This window comes from Aythya fuligula, chromosome 1, assembly GCF_009819795.1.
Source record: "Aythya fuligula isolate bAytFul2 chromosome 1, bAytFul2.pri, whole genome shotgun sequence".
NCBI lineage: Eukaryota > Metazoa > Chordata > Aves > Anseriformes > Anatidae > Aythya > Aythya fuligula.
Genome location: NC_045559.1, coordinates 59,206,423 through 59,231,756, shown reverse-complemented (window position 1 = coordinate 59,231,756; position 25,334 = coordinate 59,206,423). Strand labels below are relative to the sequence as shown.

Here is a 25,334-nt window from a genome sequence, read left to right as displayed (position 1 = left end):
TAGGCCAGGGTATGACGGCTTAGGAGGATTTTTCAGTAAGTCAATCCAAACGGGCAGTAGTTCTCTAGCCAACTTAATTCAACGAATTACATGCTTTGTTTCAGATTTTTTTCTACTGTTCTCACATGATCTTCTGTCCTCCTAAGTGATTTATTTTGTTCTTTACTTACCAAATATAAATAAAAAATCCTAGAAATATTTTAAGTTTGTCTCATCCTTACCCTCAGCAACTTCAGAAGTCTTACCTGTTGGCATTTCCATAACTGAGTTTAAGCTTTTTCCAATATTGTACTTACACTGTGCCTGGCTGGAGCGGAGTTAACTTTCTTCACAGCAGCCTGGATGATGTTGTACTCCATGACTGCTGACTGAAACAGCACTGGTAACACATGGTAGATTCAACTGTGCAGAACCCAGGCATCCTGTTACCCTCTGTGTCCCCACAGCAAGGAGACACAGCAGACCTGAAGAGTTATCCCGTGCCCTGTAACATCGTGCTCTGAAATAAAAGCTGGGGGTATAGTCTCTCCAACACAGATGATCCTCAGAGTGGCTGGGGCTGCCTGTGGGAGTTGGTGAGCAAACCCTTTCAGCTGGGTTTTTTGTTCCTTAAGAAACACACACCCTTCGCTTATTACTGTCTTTTTCTTGACCCACAAGTGTTTCTTTCTTTGACTCTTCCAATCCTCTCCCCCATTCCTGCTGGAGGGAGAGCAAGCATCTGGGTGAGCAATTTATTGCTAGCCCATTGGAATCCTGTTCACCTGTTATCTTGCTTTGCTTGCTTGTTTTCTTTTTACATCTAACATGCTCACAAATGTTAGCTGTGATTTTCAGTGGATACTTGTCAGAAAGTTAATCCAACATCTTTTGGACATTTTCGCTTTAGTTAAATGAAATGCTGTATCTCTACTTTCAAATTTTGCTTAAACAAAAAGGCCTTGCCTGACCTATGTATGCAAACTGTTTTATTTGTACATCACTTCATCAAGAAGACTGCCTTAAAATTTCAACCCTTTTTCTCCCAATTAATTTGATTAGAATGGCAAATATTAAAAAAAAAATAAATCCTAATAAAACTTGAAAAAGTGAAAGTATCAAAGCTTTCTTGTATTTCTTGAAAGTTCTCGTTTTTTCCTAGTCTGAAGTAGAATCACAGAATCACCTAGATTAGAAAAGTCCTTCAAGATCACTAAGTCCAACCATCAATCTGACATACATCTACATCACTAAACTACGTCCCCTTAGTGCTGTGCCCACATTTCTTAAGTACCTCCAGGGATAGCGACTCCACTTCTCTGGGCAGTCCAGTTCAATGCTTAAGCACCCTCTCAATAAAGAAGTTCTTTCTAAAGTGCAGTCTAAACCTCCCCTGACACAACTTGAGGCCATTTCCTCACATCCTATCACTTGTTACCTGAGAAAATAGACTGACACCCGCCTTGCTGCAGCCTCCTTTCAGGTAATTGTAGAGTGATGAGGTCTCCCCTCTGCCTCCTCTACCTCCAGACTAAATAACCCCTTCAAAACACTTGTTTTCCAGTCCCTTGGCCAGCTGTGAATTAAACTACATATTTATATGTTTCAGCATTATATATAATGTTATATATCTTGCTAGCAATGTACAAGCGTGATTGCATCTTTACAATGCTCAAAAATTTGATTCTACTTTGAGAATCCACTCATGCATCAAATATTATTAAAATTATTACTTACGGACATTTAAGAAAATAAGAACTTGTAACGCAGGGCTTTATAAGCATTAATGGCTAATTTATCAAAATGAGTGAATTTGTCTACTTTAAAACAGAAACAGACAAACCTTTTACCATATTTTAGTTGATTTCAAAGCAAACAAGTATCTTACAATACATATGCACATACATTTTGTACATCTGATTACAAAAAAAACACTAATGCATTCTTTGAATACTGCTAGTACAATGAAGATATGCCACTGAAAATTTGTGCTTGAAAACGTACAGTATCTTTTCCCACATAAAATCATACTAGTCTGATGTCTCAAGACAAATACAGGGCCAAATCCCATGAAATTTAAAAACACCAAAGCTTCATTTGTCAGTATAAATTTTGTTTTCTGAAGTGAAACATTTCTCCCACACATTGCTACATTAAAACAGTTAACCATTCATATAGAGAGGCACTTTTGCTTTTATATTTACAATGCTTGTAAAATATTATACCTTAATCACTTCCATTTGATTAAAACCCTCTCTTTGTAATCAAGAAACAGCATCATTGTATTCTTTGGAATATAATACACCAGATAAGATATAAAGTAACTTCAAAATAATAATTAATTGTTCTGATATTGTATATTTTAATTAGATTGCATTTATTCCAAATCCCAATTAAATACTACAAATAACGTTGTGAATTGTCACTGTGCTTTAAAGAATGCCAACATCATTAAGGGTAGACTAAAGGTAAATGACAAGTTACATAATTCCCTTCGTTTTCCCATAGGGCTAAAAAAAAAAAAAAAAAAAAGCAGCAATGACAGAAATTTGCAAAATGTTTCGGAATGTAAGATCAAGTACCTGTTGAGCTCATCCCAAACAACTTTGCCTTCTAACATTATATCTAGTTGGCAACATACACTGCAATAAATGCAGCTACATTCTTTAGGTAACCCTTTTTATAAAAAAGGATAACATGGCCATGAACTAATGTTTGTAAAGTAAGATCAGTTGAAATCTGCCTATGCAGGTTTCCTGCAATGTTTGTTTTGCTTCCTGTCACAGCTCCAGCAGCTTGTATATCACAGAGTACTGCAGAGATCATAACTGTAGATGCATGATTTTTTTTCTTCATATCACCTTCGTTAAATATCAAACCATAAAAAGACACTTATGAAAGAGATTTTGAATGCTTATCACATCTTGAGGTAGACTGATCTCCAAAATAAAGCTCTTCTACACTTTTATTCGTTCATGACCATCTTCCTTTTGGATCCTTCTCCTTGGAAAAATCTTTCGTTTAAGTGCAATTAGCTGAGAAGAGGAAAGAAAATACAATATTTAGTTCTCTGCTGGGCTAGAGGTGTGCAGCTGGTCAGCCTTTCATCCTAGAAACCATTGAAACTGTACCGTCCATGGTAATTCAGTCATTACTGTCCATTCTTTTTTTTTCCCCCACTGCACAGAAAGTTATTCAAAAGCATCTATTAGGCATAGGCACTTGCACTGTACTTCTCAATAACCAGAATACAAGCAGAAAGTGAGAGATACGGTATACCTATATTCTGATTATTTTAAAGTTAATTTGTGTATGTAATATAAAACCAGGCTACATTCTGTTTCTGAAAGGTCAATGCAAAGCTGGCAGTATTTACATACCTAGCTGTCCTACTGAGCTGAATACTCCCTTTCAAAATAAAATTACTATGCAGGGGGAGTTTTTAATGTATGCAGAAGGCTGAAAATTAAGGGAAAGTTTCATGCAAAAAGTTACAGGCGGAGGAAAAAAAATGTCAAAAGCCAACCTTTTAAGAATTACACCCTCTTCATCAGACCACGGAAAGGGTTACTTAAGGCCCCAACCTGCAAAGAATTACCCATATGATTTGTTCAATTGGCTCCCTCCATGTTTAGCAGGATTAATCATGTTTAAGAAAATGATTTTATGCTTGCAGAATGGGAGTTTTTTCTTTGTGTCTGATTCAAAGCATTTTGAATTCAATAGGAGTCCTCATTGTTACTTAGGAATTAGATTTGGATTAGGCACCTACAATACCTTACTCAGAACTAGAGTGGTGATACTACTCAAGTTTTCTTCCTATTGGCTTACTTGCACTATTGACAACGTGTGTTAATAGACCAAGATTTTCAGAAAATTACTGATTGTGAAGTTCCAAATTTAGCACATTTATGATGTTTTTGACCATCGCAAAACAGCTGACAAGGGAACACAATTCTCCTCCCCCCAGGTACGACTATTTTCCATGAATGTCGACATGACAACTTAAAAATTGAAGCAACCTAATCAGTAGTCATGTATCATCCTTATTTCTTTTATGAAGGAAAAACCCTAGCTATTCCATTAAAAATACATTTTATATTATCTTGAAGGTACAGCGGTGTATTAGATGTTAAAGATTTGATAAAATTTTTACCTGTTCAGCAAAAAATGAGATGACTGTAAATACAATAAGTGTTACTAGAACGCAGTGGGTCCAGAATTTGAGCTTGTCTCTGTATGCCCTCCTGCAGAAAGATGGAAACAGAAAGACAATTGCATATATTCTAAATCAAATATAAACTTTAAAGACTTTCCATGAAATAGACAAAGAAAATAAATATGGTTATTTCTCTCTTAACTTGTGTTATAAAAAGCAAAACATTTACTGTATACGGCTCAAGTCCTGCATATCCTTTGCTTTTAGTATTATCTTGAACCTACTGTTAGCCTTGAGCTATTATGGGTGTTGGTTATGTTGGAACCAATGCAAAAACCAAAATTGAACACCATACAAGAAAAAGGTGGAAAACTCATATGAAGCTAAAAATGGATTTCCACCAGCACTTCAGCAGGCTTTAAACCAATCTGGTAGAAATCTGCTTTGACCACAAACAAGTCAAAATACAGTGTTCTTGTGAAGCTAACAACATCCTGGTGGTTGTCCTCAAAAACAGAGACAATGATATGTCTACAGCTCTAGCCCAAGTTTCTACAGCTAACTGCTGAAGTCAGTTTGCAGGGCTTGTAGCACCACAGTCGCACCCATTCTTCTCACCTACAACCCTTCTGATTCCTTCTACAGGTCCCCTAATATTTTCTCTTCTGTCATGAACAGCTGTTTCCCATAGTTTGCTGATCAGGAACAGAATTACTGTCTTGTCTCATTTTTATCACTATACCTTCCAACCTTTTGCTTGTATTCTATAATCAACTTTCCCAATTTCTAAGTTAAAATATTATTTATAGAATGGGAAGAGGTAAACTCACATGGAAATTTCACACATTATGTAAAAATGTGAAAGAAGTACATGTATCTTCTCTGATAATTATCCAGCTGATTATTTCTGCCAACATTTCTCACTACAGTCACTTAGTGAGAAGTGGTACCACCAGAATTTATATTACCTCTTTGCAATACACTTTCCAAATATTACTTAAATAAATAAATAAAAAAGCCAGAAGCCCTGATTGCTCTTATTAAAAAAAAAAATAAATAATAATTTAAAAACCTACACCTTTTTATTTGAAATAAGTTACAGACAATCAATGAAATGTTAGACTCAGAAAAACAGGAAAACACTAATCCTGCTAACATTAATTTTTAATCCATTTAAATCTTTCCATATCATCTTCATCTGTAACTCCTTCATGACAATATTGGGAAAAAAGGGCTTGTATCACTATGTCCCATAATTACATGCCAGTACAATAGAATAACTTGAAGAGAACCTGTGTAGCATACCATTCTTGGAGCTCATGCATGTGAAGGAAACGATTTCGATATTCTCTTGGCAGTTCAAATTGGGAAGGTATAGGAAACATTGATTCATAAAAATCCCTAAGCACTGCTTTCACCGTCTGTGCATCCTTGTGATTGTGATCAATATTGTCATTTAGGCAAACGAATTTTCTAGAAAAGAAAAATGCGTTGTTAGCGTATTTCCTTTAATAAAACGAAGAACGCAAACAGAAACCTTTTAAACAAAATTTATAAGAGTACCCTTTTAAAACCAAATTGATACATTTGATACTGTTAACTACATTCTTTATTATTGCATTATTTTAAGTTAATTTGATTTCAATTCAGGGGGCACCAAGGCTGACAGTGAATCAACACCTCTGAGGAATGCAGTAACAAGCTATGGGTCTCTCTTTTCTATTCACATATAACGCTGCCATCTAACGGGCACTAATATGCATCATCCCCAAACCTACCACTAGATACAGACAGCAAATTAGAAGGCTGGGATTATGATTTCAATAAGAGCTTTGTAGTTTTAAATAAGTTATCATGAGTAAAGTACCTTAAATAATAAGATGAGTTTCACTGTAGAAGGTAGATATAATAATATTAACAATTAAGTATATGTTCTATATTCTTCAGAGAAACTTATCATAAAAAACATTAGAAGACTGTACAGAAGACAAAGTTTTGTCCCTAGGCTTTAAGTTATTGTGAACACAACATAAAACGGGCATATCACAGACCTAAAGCTGAACTCATATAATAAGCCAAAATACAGACAACAAGAACCTGGTAGTGTTTATATGGAAATCACTGTGACAAAATAAATAGGTTCCAAATAATGCTTCTTGGAGAGTTATTTCTCTCAAAAGAAACTCACAAGTATTTACATTACTGAAAATTACTGAAACTAAACCAGCAGTTAGTATGCTAAACTGCTATGTCCCCTTGACTACTCTGAGTGCTTGCTGACAAAAATTCCCTTTCCCACATATGGACAGGGTTATGTGCTTTATTTATATTGTGAGATACGAGACCTTTACATTTTCCCCAGAGGGTGAAATAATATCTGATGACATATGCCTTGTAATTGCTAACCTTTGTAAAGAAGTGGTTCTGGTCAGCTGCATTCTCTATAGCATGGTGTGCCCTTTCAAAGAGCAGAGCAAAGTTCAGGCTTCCTCCATGAAACTGGAAATGAGTAGAACTCTGCAGCACAAGAATTTGCCTACAGAGGGCATTACCGCTGTTCCTCAAACTGTAATGAATCTGGCACAATTGGTAACCCTGCTTTAGGCAATTACACGCAGGGAACAGTCATTCATTCAAATTGCCATATCTGAGAAAAACAAAATATGCCTCCCATCTTCAAAGAATAGCCGGCTGTTATCTATGCTATCAAGTAGCTATGCTATGCAGAGCATCTGGTTATGGCAACCAGATGTCTATGCTATACGTGTTTGGAGGGTTTACTCTGGACTATCCCTGCCTGGTTCCTGTGAACTGGCAGCTCATTAGCCACAGGAATGCAGTAGCTGCACTAGACCCGAGTCTGCCCTCAGAATCGGGTATCCACGTGCTTCTCCACTGCAATGTAAAGAAACAAGAGGACTAACCTCTAGCTTTGGATCATTTCTCATCAAATATAAACAAACAAACAAACAAACAAACCTCTTGTGACATTGTCACAGAGCACAAAATCATAGTGGATATGCAAAACAGATTTTGCAATAAAATCGTCCATGCTTAAGTGTTATTTTTATAATAACACTTTAAACATATTTAAACATACATATAAACACATAAATAATTTAAACATAAAGCAGATCAAAATTTTCACTCCTTCAATATAAATTTGCCTGCAGCATAAACTATATAAACTCTAGAATTACAAAAATGAAAGCCTCAGAAATAGTTGAAGTTTTTCAATACAACTTCAAAGGTTCTAGACATATAAAAATGTAATAGAAAACAATTGGATAACCCCCAGCATAAAAGAGAAAACAGCCACTTCTGTTAAATAGAAAACAACGAGAAGTATTTTGATTAGAATTGATCTTGCTCTGTAACACAGCATAGAAATACACTGCAATAAATGACTTACAATACACAAACAGTAGAAGCAGAAAATGAAAACAAATCCCAAAACGTCATACAAATCGAGAAACAGGATACCTGGGATTTTTTCGTATGTCATCCAGCTGACCAACTACATGAGACACATTTGTGCGAATCATTTTGAAGGCAATTTCCTCTTCTCCCATGATTTCAAACCTTATTGTAAAAAAAAAAATATTATCTATACATTACTAAAGCAGCCTCTAGTCAGGTTCAATAAATATTATTATTTGAAGAACTTATTTCTAATCTGACTGTCCAAAACATTAGAATTTGACTTCTATCAATGTGTTTACATTTTTCAGCTAATGCTCTTGCACAGAGTCACTTTCCAATAGATTTATTAGTAGCCTATTCTAGACTGAACAATTTTAATACACACTTAATAACCAAATTGTTTTGGCATAGTAATAAAGTTTTGGGAATAATAATGAATCTGAAGGTAGACCTTATGCTACATTTCCTTATTTTTTTTATTTTAAATTTACTACTGTAATTTAAAATTACACTACAGACAAGAAAAAATACATTATTTTCCAATCACTGGCCCCAGAAAAAACCTTCAAGTTACAAAAGCGTATATAAAACTACAATCTTAAATACAAATGCAAGCCTTCCTCACCCACCTACCTACTCATTACCCAGCTTACAGACAAAACAATGAGCTGTATATGACATGCAGAAATATTGCATCTCTGAACGATGTCCCCAGTGTGGAAAAGCACTTGCCCCCGTTTAGCAGTCTTACTAGAGGTACCATACTTATTTTTCATGTGGAGGTGTACATGCACCTACCGCATCTTAATGTTCATACAAGAAAATATACTGCCTGTTTGTGAAGTCTCATGTGAGAAAGAATTCTACCTATAAAGCTCACCACATTAATAATGCAATTATTTAATATTAAAGCTTAAGAACCACATGTACCTTAAGCTGATTTATATCATTAAGCACAGCAAATCCTTACCCCTGCCTCAACATTATTCAATCTCATTTGTTGTGTCAGCTTTGCAGTTTCATTGTAAACTCTCCTGGGAAGGGAATTATTTATAAAGCATACAGCACAGCTTGAGGTACTGTGAATGCGTGTGTAACAGTGCCCCAAAGCTGCCCTAAGCGATATCTGTAACTTTCCTTCATCCTACAGAACTGCTTGACTTTGTAATCACTCCTGGGGCAAAGCCACACGCTTCAGAGAAGCCCTACCACTCTGCCCATTCAACACAGCTGGTGAGGCAGTGGGCAGGACACAGCTGTCAGCTCCATGCCAGCAAACAGCCTCAGCATCACTTCATTGGTTTGCTGTTTTCAGAGAGCACAGATCTGCCTGAACCTACGTCTCAGGAAGATCTGCTCAAATACAATTATTCAAACAAACCTAAGTCAAGTCATGGTTTGTTCTGCTCTTTCCAAAAGGGGACGGGAACCATTTTGTTTTAACCGTCCCAACCTGTCACTTCTCTACCTTGCAAGAAAAATGCAAGGCAGTTAGAGATAAAATGCTTTCCTTTTTTTTTTTTTTTTTTTTTTTTTAATAAGAACAACAACAAAAAACACACAAAAATCTAAACCACTTCTGTAGAGGAAACAAGGACAAAGAAGATTTACAACTTAAAATTTCTAAGTATGAGAAACTTTTTCCACCCTTCTATGCTGCTCTAACTGCCCTCACTAAATGTATATACTTGATTAATATAGTTATTATTATAGGTTGTTATAGCTGTCTAAAGATAGTCCAGCTTCTTACTGTTGTACTACAGAGTTGGGATCTGGCCCAAGGTTTAGCATGGAAATCTTTAGCCTACTAAAGCTATGGAAAAAAAATCCCACAATCTTACACAATGAAAGAGACGTGAATAGTTAGCAGTGTGCTTCTTCAGTTCCGCTGTTAAACCTTAGACGGTACCTTAAAATAAAGATTCACAAATCTTCCTATTGTTCTATGAAAGTTGCTTTTCACAGGACTGTAACATACCTATATTTGTTTTTGTCCTTGTATGCCTTACGAATTCTGTCAGTCACAGGTTTGCAATTAGTTACTAGGTTTTTAGTTACTGGAGGCTGGAAAAAAACATTGTTTAGAATATAATTTAATAAAGAATAGAATCTGTTATAACAGAATACACTGTAGAAAATTTATACCACAGCTATGGAGACCTGTGTATTGCTTTCATTCCAGGAGAGTAAAACATATTGTTTCTTCATTATCTTTTGACGTAAACAATACTTACACAAACCAATAATGAAAAATATATGAAAAATACACTTTTTTGGCAAAAGTATTGCAACTTCTAGATTTCATCCTCAATACAATATTCAGAAATTGTAGCTCATTTGACAGCTGTTTTAACATTCTTCTGGTGGAAGTCACCACTAACATGGAGTATGCCAGGCATACTCCACAGAACAGATGATACACATTAGCCTTATTTATATTATTAACCTATGTTGAAACAATTCTGGGAAATAAAAATCCATGTTCTCAAGGGATATTTCTATGGTACTAGATTCAGTCCTATAAATTTGTCTGTTGCAGACAACAGGAAGAAAAATTGTGTTTGTGTTTAGCACAGAGGTCTAATTTTGTGACTATATGAACTGATTTGAACTGATAAAATTAGTATATTAGACATTAGTGCTTAAATGAATAATATTTTATTAACTCAACAAGAAGATTTAATCTGACATCGTTCCCAGAGACTTATTTTTAACCCTGTCCTAAAACAAATTCACAGCAACCATCCTTTATTAATACTCCTTAAAGTTTTCACTTCAGAGAATTTTGTAGCTGAATTCAGAGTCATAAAGAGGTAAAATGAAGTAAGGTTGTACTGGATGTAATGTCCTCAGATTTTACAAAATTTCAAAATCCACACTTTAATTTTTTTCAAATCAGACTGTCAGAATGATTTTACATAGAGTTTTGCTGAAACGTAGACTTAGGGGCAAGATAGGTGTCCAGTGTAATAAAAAACAATAAATTTAGCATATATCAATAGTCAACACTCCATATACATTTACCTACATTAACATTGTAGATCTCTGCACTCTGGTTTGCATGATGGGGATTGACAATGCTCTTACTACCCAACAGCTCATGACCTGTACTGATCAATTTTTTTATTTTTCTTCCCCTTTGGTACAGTATTGGTTTTGACCAATAAAACATCGGGTCATCGATTTAGGAAAGTTCATGCACACATTTTTTCAGAAGCATAGACTGATGCAGGAATTCAATTCTGTTTGCAAAAGAAATTTAGGAATCTAGAATATTTAGATCTGACACTAATACCTAAATTCCCACAGATTTCAGTAGAATTTAACAACCAAAATAGGAATTAAGGACGTAAATCCTTAATGAACATCTAGTCCTGAGCCTTCAATTTTTGAAAGTTAAAAGGAATTACCCAGAAGCCTTTCAATTAGGAAGACTGACTGAAGATATTCCTCCGATGATATTTATTTTAACGCACAGAATGTCATTCAAGCAGATTTATCAAGAAGTTCTAGTTAGAGAGGTATTGAGCACACTATCTTTTGGGTTTACGCTAGTGAATTTTCTTAATAAGTATGACTTTTTAAATCTTATATATAATAAAATTTTAAAGCTCAGCTTTTCTCTACAGAAAATTTTAATAACTTTAAAAGTTAGCACATAGCTTATAGAATTTTCGTATTTAATACACTTATTTCATGTATACACAAGTAGAAATTTTTGTGAATACTTTCCTTCTAGAAATCAAACCAACATTTCAAGCATAATAAATACATGTTCAGGAAAGAAATCATCCATCTTTTAGGACCAATGTTTCTTACCAGATTGGGATCATAATATGCTTCCTGAGTTGGTGGAATAACATGGATCCGAGTGATGTTGGCAGGAAGAGATTTTGAGCAATTTATTAGCATTTGTTCTAGACCCGTCAAATCCTACCAGGAAGGAAAGAAAAAGATTCTTGTTTTCTCATTACTGTAGTTCTAAAATCCAGGGTTCACATACTTAATGTTATATGCATAAGAAGTTTCTATATTACTGTAAAAAAAGAAGACATTTGTTTAGCACACCTCAATTTAATAACTGTTAAAGTCAGTAGAAATCTCAATATACTTAGAGTGAAGGAAATGCTTGGTTGAATTGAGACCACATAAAGCGTGATTTGTTATTTCCATTTGAATATTAAAAACACATCTTTACCAATGACGTAAAGAGAGTACAGAATTCCCAGACCAGAAGTGATAAACTAAATCCCAGATCAAACAAAAACAAAAACATAACTGAAAGTAGAGGAAGATTTTCTGATTAAGGTACAGGACAGGAACACCTGAAAACAGAGCTGTGTTGCAGCTATGCTAGTGATTTTTTGTGCCATTTCAAGAATATGATTTTATTGGTTTGAGCCCCGATTCTTCTGTGAAGCAGAAAGGGTACAATTCCCTCTCTACCAACTGTCTCTAAGAGCACAAGTCCTACCAAAACCACATCCTCTGCTTATCAGGTTCCTAGAAAGCCAGGAATGTAAATCTTTGTATATGGTCATAGTATTTACTGGTATCACTTCTTTGCTGACCTTTTTCTCACTTCTTTCTTTAGGGAACAAGTTCTTCAGTCAATGATAGTCTTTTACGATGTGCAAGAACAAGCGTATGCACAACAGAATCCCACTCTTCACCGTGTCTTTTACCAGTGAACATCTTTCTAACAAATTCATACCAACTACTTTCTTAAGATTAGATTCCAGTGATCCATTTTTCTGATGCTGCTAGCACTCAACTTAATTGTTGAGTCCATATAAGAACAATAAAGAAGTAGAACACAATGTTATATTCTCTAGCTAAAATTGAAGAATTGACAGATGTTACAGATGTTAAAGCAAAGATAAATACAGATTTAATTCATTTTAATGTAACAGATGCGGTCTTTAGAACCAAAGTCACTCTAGAAGTTATTGCTGAAGAAAGTACCTGCAAACTTAATGGCAGTTCATGGATTCTTGTGGCCAACGTTCGAATCTCTCTGTCAGACAAAATGCCTGACTGGTCTGTATCAACCTCATCGAAGATCTGAGAGATGTTCAGTGGCTGGACTGCACTCATAAGATAGTAGAAATACGAAAAAGCAAACTGCATATCTTCTGAGTGCCGCACTTTGTGAAATGATGTCTTGTCAAACTCCTCAGGAAACCTACATAAAAGCATACATTAAATTAGTACTCCAGCTTCTAATAAAACATTGCTTATCTGAAAACAAATTCTCATCTAAATTTTTAAAGGTCCTCCTTACTTTAGCACAACTATCATGTTGTAATAAATTCCCTATTTCCCTTTTCAAAATATAATTTTAATGAGTAGCCATCAACACATTGGAAATAGCTATAACAAAGCTTTAACAAAAATATAGAATTACCTACAGTTTTACATTATTTCAAAGACAGACATACTCACATATCCTGTAGCTCTTGCATAACAGTGCGGTCAATCATGTGAGGCATATGAGCAGGGACTTTCCGAGATGTAAATCCAAATTTACTGTTTAAAAGCTTATTTACATATCGAAGGGAATCAGCAAATGTATCTTTCAGCTGCCTTCCAAGATGTTTACCATCAGTAAAGTATGACATTTCTTTGAGTAATGACTCTTCTTCCTAAACAGCAAGACAAGCGTACATTAAGGTCATATTATCAAAAGCAGATTAAATACATAGGAAAACTGACATTTCAGGCAGGTACCAGCTCTTTTTTTAAATAGGTAAAAAATGTAAAGAGAAGTTTTGAATACTTTTCTTCATATACCTTTGATGTGTCCTTAAAAATAAGAGGAAAAAAAAAGGAAGGTAACTTCATCCTTAAAAATTATATGCTCTGAAGAATAGTGGTCTACAAAAAAAACTTCCTTAATAATTTTTCTTCTGACACCTCACACACTCAACAGTTTTCTATCAGATATTCATAATATTGCTTGTTGTTTTTTTTCTTTTTTCTGATTATTCATCCCCATTTGATAACTGAAATCTTTGATAAACAGAAAGAGGTAATAGTACCTTTGCTATTTAGAGTACTGCAAAACAGCTGTACCAACTGAAGCATAGTCTCTATCTTCTTTTCTAGAGGTTTTCAAAAAGTCCTCCAAAATGCTTTGTCTAGAAGCTTTCTACATGTTTCCTTGACATGGTCTGGATATTCAGTGTTGTTGGCAGCCTTTCAATTTAACTTTTAGATCTTGAATACTTACCATTATACGTAAGAATATTTTTACAATTTATATAAAGTGTATCCACATTTGTATAAATGCATCCAAAACAAAATTTAATCTCTTTTGCAGTACTGTATGTGTAAATAATTTCACTGCATCAACATACACTGAATAAGAAGGGAATGTGACTTCAAAAACACTCAGTAGAACGGGAATGGAAATGTCTATTCAGGTTTCACCACCTAGCTATGAGAGGCCCAAATCAAACAGATTAGATTTTATGTGAAAACTCAAAAAGAGTTTTCAAAAAATTTCAGCATTTACTTCAAAGGCAAGACATTCTAAATTTACAAATAATATTAACAGAATTCCACAACATGCAATAAGATGCAATTATTCCACTAAGCAGTGATGTTAAGATACTCACATCAAGAAGGTCTTGGAAATACTTCTTTTTCTCCCATGGCAAAAAGCCTTGGTAACTTCCAGCATAAGACTGTAACTTTCTTCCCACTAACCCCTCCCTTACATTTGTATCCAACTGTTCATGCCCTTTTCTGCCCTCCATTCCCTCTGTATCTTCTCCAGCCTCAGAATTCCTAATATTTTTTGATTTCTGTGTTTCCCTTAATATGAGGGAATTCAATACTTTTTCTTGAAGTTCATTTTCATTTCCCATGGACTGGATCCCATTTCTCTGGCCTGGTTGGGTGGATTTAGGCTTCATTTTGGAAATAGGTTTATTTGTATTCATTGCCACATCAGTCCTTTTTGTTCTGGTAAGTCTTGAAGGAACTTCCCCATTTGCTTTTATTGCTGTTTCTGTTTTGCTATTGTTTACATCTTCATGAGGCTTCTGCCAGATGGTTTCATTTTTCTTATCTTGTGAATTATAATGCACATCATTCTTTTCTAGACCTACAATCTTCTTTACTGTAGTTGAGAACTGATAAGGTCTCAAGAGAGCAGCCTTGGATAGGTTAAATCCCTTCTGAGTGATATCACCATTTGCTAGTTTTAAATCCAGGTTCTGCAGTGCTATCTTAACGTTTTCAGGAAGAAGAGACACATTTATTGATGGTATTACAATCTCTTCATGGAAACTCCCTCCTGTTTCATTTCGACGTCTCCTGACTCTTGGAAAGCGTTTTTCTTCAGGAATATCTTCAAATATCATTTCAGCTTCTGGTATTGAAGTTGGAGTTTTAAAATCAGAGTTGGATTTTTGCGTGGAACTTGCGTTCAGTTTTGGCTCCTCTCTAGTATCAACTTCAATAGCTACCTGCATTTTGAACTCTTCATCATTTTTATTTAGAAATGTAAGATTAAAATAGATTACAGTTGTATTCATGCCACTGTGCATTATGAGGTGGATAGTCTTCCATTTGTTAGCAACTGAAGCATGCCGAATAATTGGGTTATCGCTATATGAACCCTCAATTCCTTTCTTGGCTATTTCGCTGAAGCTGAAATAGGGTAGACATTCACCTTTTGGAATAACATAGTAGGTCTGATTAAGCTGAAGTGTCACCTTGTACATCTCTTCAAAGTGATCTGGGAAAAAAAATGAATTTTCAGTGTGAGATTTTTTCTGTATTTTTAAATTGTAATACATCCAGCAAGATTCACAATTTTTGCAGTGAGACTACTTTGTGAAAGAACACTTACTGTAGCTTCCAATTTCTTACTCACCTATCTTAAATAATCCATTATTAGGATATACTCAGAATTATAAATCTGATATAGATTCCAATGATAATTCTAAAAAAAAACGCTATAATTTATCACTCCTACCTACAGAGCCTAAGTTGCTTATTATCACACCTCACTTAAAATTATGTGTCATAAGTAACAAGTTCATACTACATTTTGGCCACACTTTAGTAGAATCACATTACAGGAGTTATATTTCACTACTAGATTGAATCTCGATTTGGAATTTCTAAAACCTCTCATTCGCACAGCAGAAGACAGATCTGTCAGCTCTTGTGAGAACAAAGCCTCACTGCCAGCAATGCACTATTTTGACCCGAGAAGCAGGGAAGTCTCTACTTTTTCAAGCAGGCCAAATTATCCCATTTATTTTCCTTTATCCACACCAAACAGAACTCTCAATCACTCCATTCACTCCTGCTAGCCTTTCATATCCAAATAAAATTCTGACATCTCAACCTCCAATTTCTCCTTGTTTTCCTTGTTCTACCTGCAATGCCTCTATACTTTTTGCTCTACAGTTTTCACACTTTCTTCACTAAAATTCTTGCAGTTCTGCATCTTCCCTTCTTCAAAAAAAAAAAAAAAAAAAAAGGTATTTTAGACTGCACTAGGAATCTTCTAATATTAGCACAAAAAAAAAGTTTAATGACTCTCCTTTTTAAATGCAGTGAGGTTAAAATGTCCACCTTCAACCCAGTTGCTTCACTGAGCTAGCACAATTACAGGATGAAAGTCTCTGTAGCCAGCAGCACACAAGGAAGACACGCTTAGGTAACTCAAGCTCCTCAGCAGAACCCACAGGTGACTAAAAGTAGCCTTTGGCAAGAGTACAGAGCCAGACTTGAACATACACCCTCAATGTCACAGAGGTCTTTTAATTTAATAACCACTACGAGCACCATCAAATTAGCTGTTCTCATTTGGGTCAAGTCTGTTTGCATAGCTGAAATGTAATTTCTGCATTTAAAGCGTAAGCCTCTTAGGTAATGATTTTGATGCTTGCTGCTCCATAAAACATCAAGCATTCCACCCATGCTTGGCAAATACAGATTTTACTAACTAAAGCAGCACACAAAAAATGATTTATGTTTGGATCAGTGAATAAAGGAAGTGCCCGTCTTTTTCCTTCAGCTGCTAGCAGCAATTTTTCATGGCACTGCAGGGCTCTTAGCACTACTGGAGAATAAAGATCAACCAAGAATGGTAAGGCAATTCAAGAAAAATTTAACATTATGTTTATCAACCATACATATTACATACCTTGCCCACAGTCACCAGCATCAAATCCACAGGAGAGAACGTTGCAGGCCTGATCACAGAATTTGTCTGCTAGCCAGGAATTAGCACACCCTTGGTTACAGTATGAAACACCACTTATTCCTCCACCAAATTGCCATGGTGGTCCATTTCCTATACCTCCAACTGCACCACCACCAGCAACATAGCGACTACCCCCGCTGTTACCTAAAGGGAGAGAAAAGAAAAACAAAAGTGACCAGTCATTTGAAATTTGTATTTCTGAGGAAAGGTACATTTTAAGCCACAGTGTTAAAGCTCGTCTGAGAGTCACAAGAACTTTATTTACCAACAGTAAAATTAAAACAAGGCAACTAACTAGCTCCCGAGAGCTAGTGTGAAATGTATAACATACAAAATCTCACTGTAGAGTTTTGCAAACAGACTTAAAAATGCAACAAAAACTGCAACATATTTTATCTTAACTTCAACAACGTAGGAAAAAAAAATGATTTACTTTTCCTCTTGCTTGCATTCCTGACTTTACAGTCCCCCTAGAACAGTACATCACTTTCTTAATCCAGAAGCATCATTTCATTTTCCTAACCTACAGTTCTGAAAATTCAATTGAGGAACTAATGGTGCAGCTTTGCTATGAGGTTAGACTGCTCTAACTGCTCTTGCGCTGAAGTGTTCACTCACCTTCCCTGCATGCTGCAACCATTTGCTAATATTAGCATCCATACAGCATACAGAAAATCAAATCTAGCTTAAAAGTAACCCAAACCTCTCCAAAATGCCCACATTGAAAGAATAACTATGCAAGCAAGGTGGTGGAAACATGTGATAGGGTTGGTAGGGCTGCCCATTTTGCCACTAGTGTGGTCTTTGTTGCATTCATAAATTCAGTTTTGCATCTGACACTAAGACAACATGGTTGACTCTTCCTATCTTGTGTGCCATCAATACTTGTTTCTACAGGCAAATGGAAATTGTCTTGCTTATATCTATTTCCCTTCATTTTCATTGAAATCATAACATCAGTTCCTTCTCACCGGAAGGGGCATGCAAAGGTAGCACCAATAATAAGGCAACAATTGGGCAGAGTAACTGAAATCTCTGGAAGATAAGAGAACAATGCAGGTGTTCTTCAGAAAAGTAATAGATCCTCAGTGAGCACAAGTCTTGGCAGCAATAAAAATATTTTCATATCTTCATTGCTTTGAATGCACATGAAAAATAGCCTTTTATTAGAAGTGTGTCGTGTCCCCCCCCCCCCCCCAATAGGTGGTTCTTAGACCAGAAATATGCGGAAAAAAATGACACTGAGATTTAAGAATCCTCATATAGCATACATTGTTTTAAGAATACAGTCCATCTTCTAATCTTCTTCATTCATTTCTGGATAAAACCCTAAAAAAACTCCCTTCTCAGGAAATGAAGTGTGCCCAAATGCAGGCTATTTCTGGTTTGCAGAAGCTTATTTGTTCCCACTTCACACTTCCTTTACAAGAACTATTGTTCAAGGATAAAAAGCAAGGAAGGAGACAGCCCTGAACCTTGTAACAGCCACACATTTCCCTTCCATGGCAAGGTCTGGTGAACAGGCATTTCAACCACAGCTATACATTCTCCTAAAACTAGTGCACCTACAAGGCAGACATTTGTATGTGGCCAACTGAAATTTAAAAAACGAGAGGTAGAGAGGAAACATGTAAGCAAAGTTACCGAGTATTGGCATTAAGGAGTTACAAGACATGAAAATAGATCAAAAGATGGAAAAGAAGTGGAACACAGACTAGAATTAGAAGAGACACAAAATCTATTTAAAGTATGTTTGAGCAAGTGAAATCTAGGAGCAGAGCATATACAGACAGCCTCCTCCATGAAGGGAAAGTGGGGCAGAGCTTGGAAAATTAACAAGTAGTATAAAGCCTTGCAAATAAACTTTCCAGCAACTTCTCTGGTCAGACATTTAAATGCAAATTCAGCTTAAAATCTAACTTTAATATGAAGCAAGGAGTACTTAAAAAGTGGCAAGTGAAAGGAGACATCAGACCTGTACCACTGTACAAGACACTACCATCACATCCACAGAAATTTTGCCATGCAATACTAATTACCTCAGATACCGTTATTCCAGTAATATTTCTTAGTTGTTCCACCTATATCTCTTTACTTGTTTTGTTATCTGAATGACAGATGATTTAGTTCAAGAATAAAAGGACTGGAGTTCTCCTGGAAGTGTGATATTATTTGGACTTTGAGGTTCAGAAGTTTTCCTGTCATGTAGTCAAATTTGGTACCCAAAAGAAGATTTTATTGTGCCCTACTATTTGCTGTCATTTCCCATGGAAATTTACAGCTTGAAGGAAATAATTTTTTTAATATGTAAGATGAATTCTTCCCCCCCCCCGCCATTAATGAAGGCAAATTTTGTAGTTATAGGAGAATTATAAATTACAGAATTATAATAAGAAACAAGTCAGTTCATTTTTGTCTAAATTTAACATTGTTGTCTTACCAATGCAATCACCTCCATCCCAATCACAAGCTGAGTTATTACACGCTTTATCACAGTAACCATCTTTAATCCATGAACCAGGACATCCCTCAGCACAGTTTGGCACAGGCCAAGTCAAGTAAACCTGGAACAACATTACAGTCTGAGTCAAGGACTGACAAATAGAAGTCAACTGAGCTTGTTTCTTTGAATACAGAGACTTAAAATAATGCCTTCCTATGCATAGTGCCTTCAGTGTTTTACAAACAGCATTTAAACCTTGTCACCTACAAAATAAATAATTTCCCTCTCTTTGAAAGGGATAACAAGTCTCAGAAGTTAAATGAATTCGCAAGGCTATACAGCAAGACAGCAATAGCCAGAAATAGAAAGTAGGACTTCCCAAATTCACTTCTGCAAACCCTATTCAAATGAAAATTAGTATTTTTATTTTTTTAATCTGATAAGGAGGGAGAAACTTCGAATCTAAAATACCCCGCAGCTCACTTGTTCTCCTGACTCAAAATCTTTCTTCATCACTAACCCATCATGAGATAAGCAGCACATGTTGAACATAATCCCTGAAGCATCTAATCCTCTATGACTTAAATAATACTAAGAATTGCCAATATAAAAAATGCATATGAATGTATTGTAACTGGGAAAACAATAAAAAAAACACATTTTCCTCTAGACATCTGAAAATTTTAGTAGTACTTTTGCTACCGAAGCACTGATCAGGTTTATCACAAACATTTAATCTAAGTTCGCTTCATTCTCATAACTCAGAGCAACAACTGAAGAGCAATAAAAGCGCAATAACAGGATTGTGCAATTATGTGCTTACTTTCTTAAAGACTCCCAATGTTCTCATGTACTAAAAGTTAGTAATTTTACAGTAGCTTAAGCTTATTTTGTACAGCTCTTCTGTGTGTGTGTGCAGGTGTGTACATATCTGCCTGTATGAAGCATTTAATTCAGTGGTCTCTAACATCTGGTGTCCCCTTCTAGTTATTATTTGTATTAAAGCAATATGTAAGTCTTAAGTGTTTCCCTCCATGTTACTAATATAGATCAAGCTCATTGATGAAAACTCTGCTGGTAACAAAATTCTTTATGCATGGCTATTGCTAACATTTCCTCAGCCTGCTTTCCTCATTTAACCCCAGTGATGATAATAGGTCAGTTGAAAGACTAAATCACTTTGTGTTCATGAAAAGCAGTATCTTTCAGTGAACAATTATATAAAGATTTGGCAAAGATACTGTGGGTGTCTGGAATAGAGATGGTTAATAGTAAATTTTAATATTAAACCGGTTTGAGCATCATGAGTTCTCAGTGTTCCCATGAAAGAATCAATTCTGTTTTGAACAAAACATGCCTCACAAAACAAAAAGGATTTACAAAGGAGGAAAGACTGATAGCTTCCAAACACCGAATCAGTCTTCCCAGTGCTCAAAGTGGAGGAATTCAGGAATGACATTGATAAAGTAAAGCATGAAGCCTGACAGAGGACCATTAGACCCTCCAAAACCTGGGAGAGAACACCAAGAAAGGCAATTCCAAACATCCACACAGCACAAATACAAAAAAAAGAAAGTCCTCCCCACCCTGAATCTTTGTGAACAATTGTCTAGTGAAGAATAATGATCCTTTAGAGGTAAAAAGGGGAAGGAAGGTAAATTTCTTTCACTCGCTCCCTCTTTCAAAGTAGCATTTATTCAGTTTTCATGATATTAACACAGAGAAGTTTTAAATCTACTTCTAGTTAAAAATCCTTACCTAAGAGCTTACCTTTTGACCTTTAGAGTGACTGTAAAAATCATCAGGCCAAACATCTTTCCCAAACATAACATCATCATTGAGATAGATAAACTTCTGAGAGAGGCCACTGATACGATGAATGTGGCTTTCAATAGCTGGTGAACTGAAGGTAGGCAAGTGACTCACATTCTGAAATATTTCCTAAAAAATAAGAAGAGACAGTGAAGTTCTTCTTCTTTGCTAATGTATTTTCTTTTTTTTATTTTTCCTTTCAAATATTTCCTTTTCCAACATAACACCATTTTCAATTCTGTTGCTTAAATAAAAAACTGCACCTGGCTCAATGTAAAGACACAAACTCCTATTTATTTCACTATGTACTGGATCAGGCCCAGTGTAGATATATTTATACTACTTGTGCAGTACAGGCCGCACAAAATTTCAAGAAGTTGAACCTGTTCCAACATTCAAACAGCATTCTTCCATTTCTTTCAAGTAACTAAGCAAGCAGACAGCAACAGAAGTTGAATTAGTATCTTATTACCACTTAGGCTGCTCAGGGCTCCTATGTCATGCTCAGATACCAAAATTACTCCTGAATTTATAATAAGAAGCTACTGCTTTTTTTTTTTTTTTTTTTTTTTTTTCAGGAAACTTGAGGGATTCCCTTTCTCTTTTAAATAAGCTTTTTAGAATGCATATCTACTTTTTTTTAAGCCATCTTCTTAGTTCTAGTAATTGTAGTCTATCCTGTCCTAACAGAAGCTTATTAGATTAGCACTGGTCCTGAGACAATGTTTATAGATTTGTATTGCCTCTAGGTTTTTTATAAATAGACTTTATAAGGAAATTAGACACGGGTATACATTAGCTGAAGCCTTGTTATTTGGAAAAATGACTGCGTTGAGGCTTGATCTATCTTATCTGTTTTGTTATTGGCTTAGCCAAACTGAAATACAAAAAAGACAGATTGGGGCTTAACAAAACAATGAATGAGAGAGGGGAGATGCGGTCACTTCTTCCTTCCTAATAAATGCAGCTTTTAGCTGAAAGGGGATAGCTGGGTTTCAGAACAAACAGAATCATTATTAGCAGTACTTTTGTGATTTTTTGCTGTTGTTGTTGGTTGGTGTTGTTTGGATTTGTTGCTCTTCTCCCCCCCCATCCCCCTTGGTTTTGTTTTGCTTTTTGTTGGTGGTGTCTCCTTGTTTTCATGTTTGTTTTTTTGCTTTTACCTGATGGGTTACTATAGTTATCCGGGGATTATCCAGGTTAAGCCAGGAAGGAATCTGCCCATTAGTGACAATGAAAATATGTCGCACCCAAGGAGCATGCCTCTCTATTGATCGTAACGAATATCTCAGTTCTTCATTATCTTCAAAACGGCTGGCAGAAATATCTTCATCCTGTTTGGACTATAAAAAAAATCCTTTAGATTTAAATAAACTATTCAAGTTCTGATCCAACTAGGTAACAAGAGTGTCCTTTAACATAGTGGTCATAAGTATTTTGAGACTTAGGCATTCAAATATAAAAGATGCATTGATCAAGTGCCATTATTCCTCTAAAGGATCATGTTTTATTAAATTATCAAAGTGAACAATATATTCTTCTGACACCAATGGCTCACCACAAGGTATCATTAGGTCATCTGCTGACCACAGTGCAAGACGACATCGCCTTGTACAATCCCAGTTCTTGAAGGAAGAGCTCCAGTTAAAAAAAAAATCCTGTTTTCCTAGATTATTAATCTTAATTATTTCCTGATCTTGATCAAAAGCCAAGCTGCATTTCAAATCTGTAACATCACCTTTCAGAACTGCTGCTTTAAGAGGCTGGGACCTTCCAAGTTCATCATGTCATAAACCATATATGATGTGTCACCTAATATAGACACTGGAAGGGTGACGATGTAGCTGCTCTTCAATTATACCTAGGTCTTTAATTTCAGAAAAAAAATAGGCAGGAGACAATTGAATATTAAGCTTAATTTTGTCACTATCAAATAGCTAAAGGTTTCCATACATTTTTTGTTAAAAGGCAACATTTTAAACTAGAAATTCTTCAGGCAAGTAACAAAATTAGGTTACATGACACTAACATACTTTTCTTTCCCATTTATGAGAACTTAAACCTCTTCCAAAACTAAAGAGGATTGAGGATGCTGAGAAGGAATATTTCTAAAAGAACTATGCCCAACTACAACAGGAAACTCAAGGAAAAAAACTTGAACATTTAGCAATTACTATTTTCGCTGCACATTCTATGCACTGTAATTAAGTCTCCTTTTCCAATACATAAGAGTAACATAGATTATGCATTCTCAAAAACATAACCGAAAACATTTCAGTAACAACATATATTGGCTAGGTACCCATCTACAAAACGCATAATTAAACATGAGTAAGCATACATTTAAAATGCAGGGTTTGTATCAACAAGCAGAAGTTTCCCAAAGCCAGGTTCACAGGATACAGAAACAGACTGCAAGCATTATTGGAGAGGGCATATTTATTTTATCCATTTTAGACATTTATGGTAAAATTAAATTTTAGCAGGAGAAAAAAAAAAAATTAACATTTTAGAAGATCTTGTGATTTTTTTTTTCCTTTTGATAAACTTAACATTCTTCCATTAAACATTTATTCTGTTTAAAACTTCTTTCTTTACAAATAACTGCATTTAATTTCTTTGATTTTTTTTTTTAAAGAGAAGTAATTAGTATTTGTTCAGTATATGTGACACTGCGAAGCAAAAAACCTTAAGAAACATACTGAGAAGAAGGTAATCGTGTTTGTTAAATAAAACCCTGTCTCTCTCCCACACAGAAGAAGCCTGCTTATCTGCCAGTTAGTACCAATTAAGCCTTTCAGGACTTGACTGCACATAACTTTATCAGAAACGCACAGTGGGCAAAATTTTTCATTTAGTAGACAACAAGAAAATTTCAATTAAATGCCACTCTGCATGATGCTTCCTCCTTTTAGATTCCAGAATCTGGCAACATTCTTATGACATTTTATCATAACAAAATAAATGCTGGGTTCTTAACACATCCAAACTTCTGAAAGAAATCCCCTGTTCCTTGTCATTAACTAGTTAACTGCAAGCTTCCCTCTGCATACTGCAACCTTCACATTCCGTAACAGGATTTACCTACCTGACTGACAGAGCTGAGGTCCCACAGTAAGTAAGCAGGATTAAGCATTAATTCTTTTCCATCTATAGTCATGTTCTTCTTTGCTTGTTTGCTCAGTTCATGGAAACCCTTAGGGTTATTCAGTTGCAAAAGAGCCACGCTGGCTTCTGAATAGAGCTGCAACTACACAAGCAGAGAAAATAATTTCCAGCATGCACCCACAGCAGTTCTATTCCTTGGCCAATTCAATCATTTCATTATATTTTTCTTATTGGAGATACTAATAAGAATGACTAAACACTGTTTATAAAGCAGTACAACGTTAGAGGAACACAAAAAGGGGGCAGTAAAACAGGAAATGAAAAACATTTAAAGACACAGAACACTTGTAGATGGTGAGCCTTTATGTTCCAAAAAAATATTTCCCTTTACATAGTAGCGAGGTTTACTCTTGCTGGGTTACATTAGAAATATTCCTTCAGTGATTAGTAAATCACTCCCACATCCAACAACAAAATTTGGATTTTATTTCAACTTTGTTACACAGCTGAAAGAATCTTACTCTCCTTCCTCCCTTTTTAATCAACCAATACTTTTCTGAGAAAATTAAAGTCACAAATTCATCATTGCTGTCAGAAGCGTGAAATATTCAGAATGGTTTAGAGATCAACATACAGTTCAGAAATCTGAGATACAAAGGGCTCCAGAACTAATCCTTGTGGGTCTCCAAGTCCTTAACGATGGTTGCCAATAGGCTGTTAAGGTCATTTCTTAGTTGGGGACTGTTTGATCTGTTTGCTGTTTTTATCTCCTGCCACTAGTAATTCTGGATATCAGATTTCATAATGCACAGGGCAAGAAGCAGCTTGCACTCCATGCCCTGTCTAACAGCTACTAGAACTTACAAATTGCAGGGCACTGAAACATTTCAGTAAAAATATAGCATAACCCAATAAAACACTGTTTACCATATGCAGTAGCGTGAGAAAACACTGTGCTAAAAGTACAACTGTATATCGATTCTCCAAATGCATGCATTCAACAGACTGAGAGTAAATATTGTTAATAATTAACTACATTTATTATCTGCAATGCTTAATTTTCGTCTTCATGCAACATAAGACTAAAATGCACAACTACCAGATTTTTCAGCTGAATATCCATAAAAGCAATAAATAAAATGTTAACATTTTCATGTTAGAAAACAGCAAAAAAAATATCC

General features: G+C 35.4%; 1 protein-coding gene across 2 annotated transcripts in view; it reads right to left on the bottom strand.

Moving 5' to 3' along the window:
* Window positions 1-2,516: 2,516 nt before the first annotated feature.
* Window positions 2,517-25,334, bottom strand: part of GNPTAB (N-acetylglucosamine-1-phosphate transferase subunits alpha and beta) — a 42,785-nt gene continuing 19,967 nt past the window's right edge. Inside the window, exons 8-22 of one of the 2 annotated variants that reach the window (XM_032201807.1) lie at window positions 24,134-24,295; window positions 22,209-22,388; window positions 21,004-21,174; window positions 19,231-19,354; window positions 16,731-16,934; window positions 14,182-15,308; window positions 13,007-13,206; window positions 12,527-12,746; window positions 11,381-11,494; window positions 9,540-9,625; window positions 7,622-7,720; window positions 5,444-5,611; window positions 4,136-4,226; window positions 3,506-3,563; window positions 2,952-3,014 (exon numbers count right to left, since the gene is read on the bottom strand). In XM_032201807.1, coding sequence (XP_032057698.1) covers window positions 3,516-3,563; window positions 4,136-4,226; window positions 5,444-5,611; window positions 7,622-7,720; window positions 9,540-9,625; window positions 11,381-11,494; window positions 12,527-12,746; window positions 13,007-13,206; window positions 14,182-15,308; window positions 16,731-16,934; window positions 19,231-19,354; window positions 21,004-21,174; window positions 22,209-22,388; window positions 24,134-24,295 — 2,994 coding nt within the window. In that variant the 3' untranslated portion in view covers window positions 2,952-3,014; window positions 3,506-3,515. Of the gene's footprint in view, window positions 3,015-3,505; window positions 3,564-4,135; window positions 4,227-5,443; window positions 5,612-7,621; window positions 7,721-9,539; window positions 9,626-11,380; window positions 11,495-12,526; window positions 12,747-13,006; window positions 13,207-14,181; window positions 15,309-16,730; window positions 16,935-19,230; window positions 19,355-21,003; window positions 21,175-22,208; window positions 22,389-24,133; window positions 24,296-25,334 lie in introns of both variants that reach the window. The other variant, XM_032201799.1, reaches the window with a different exon arrangement.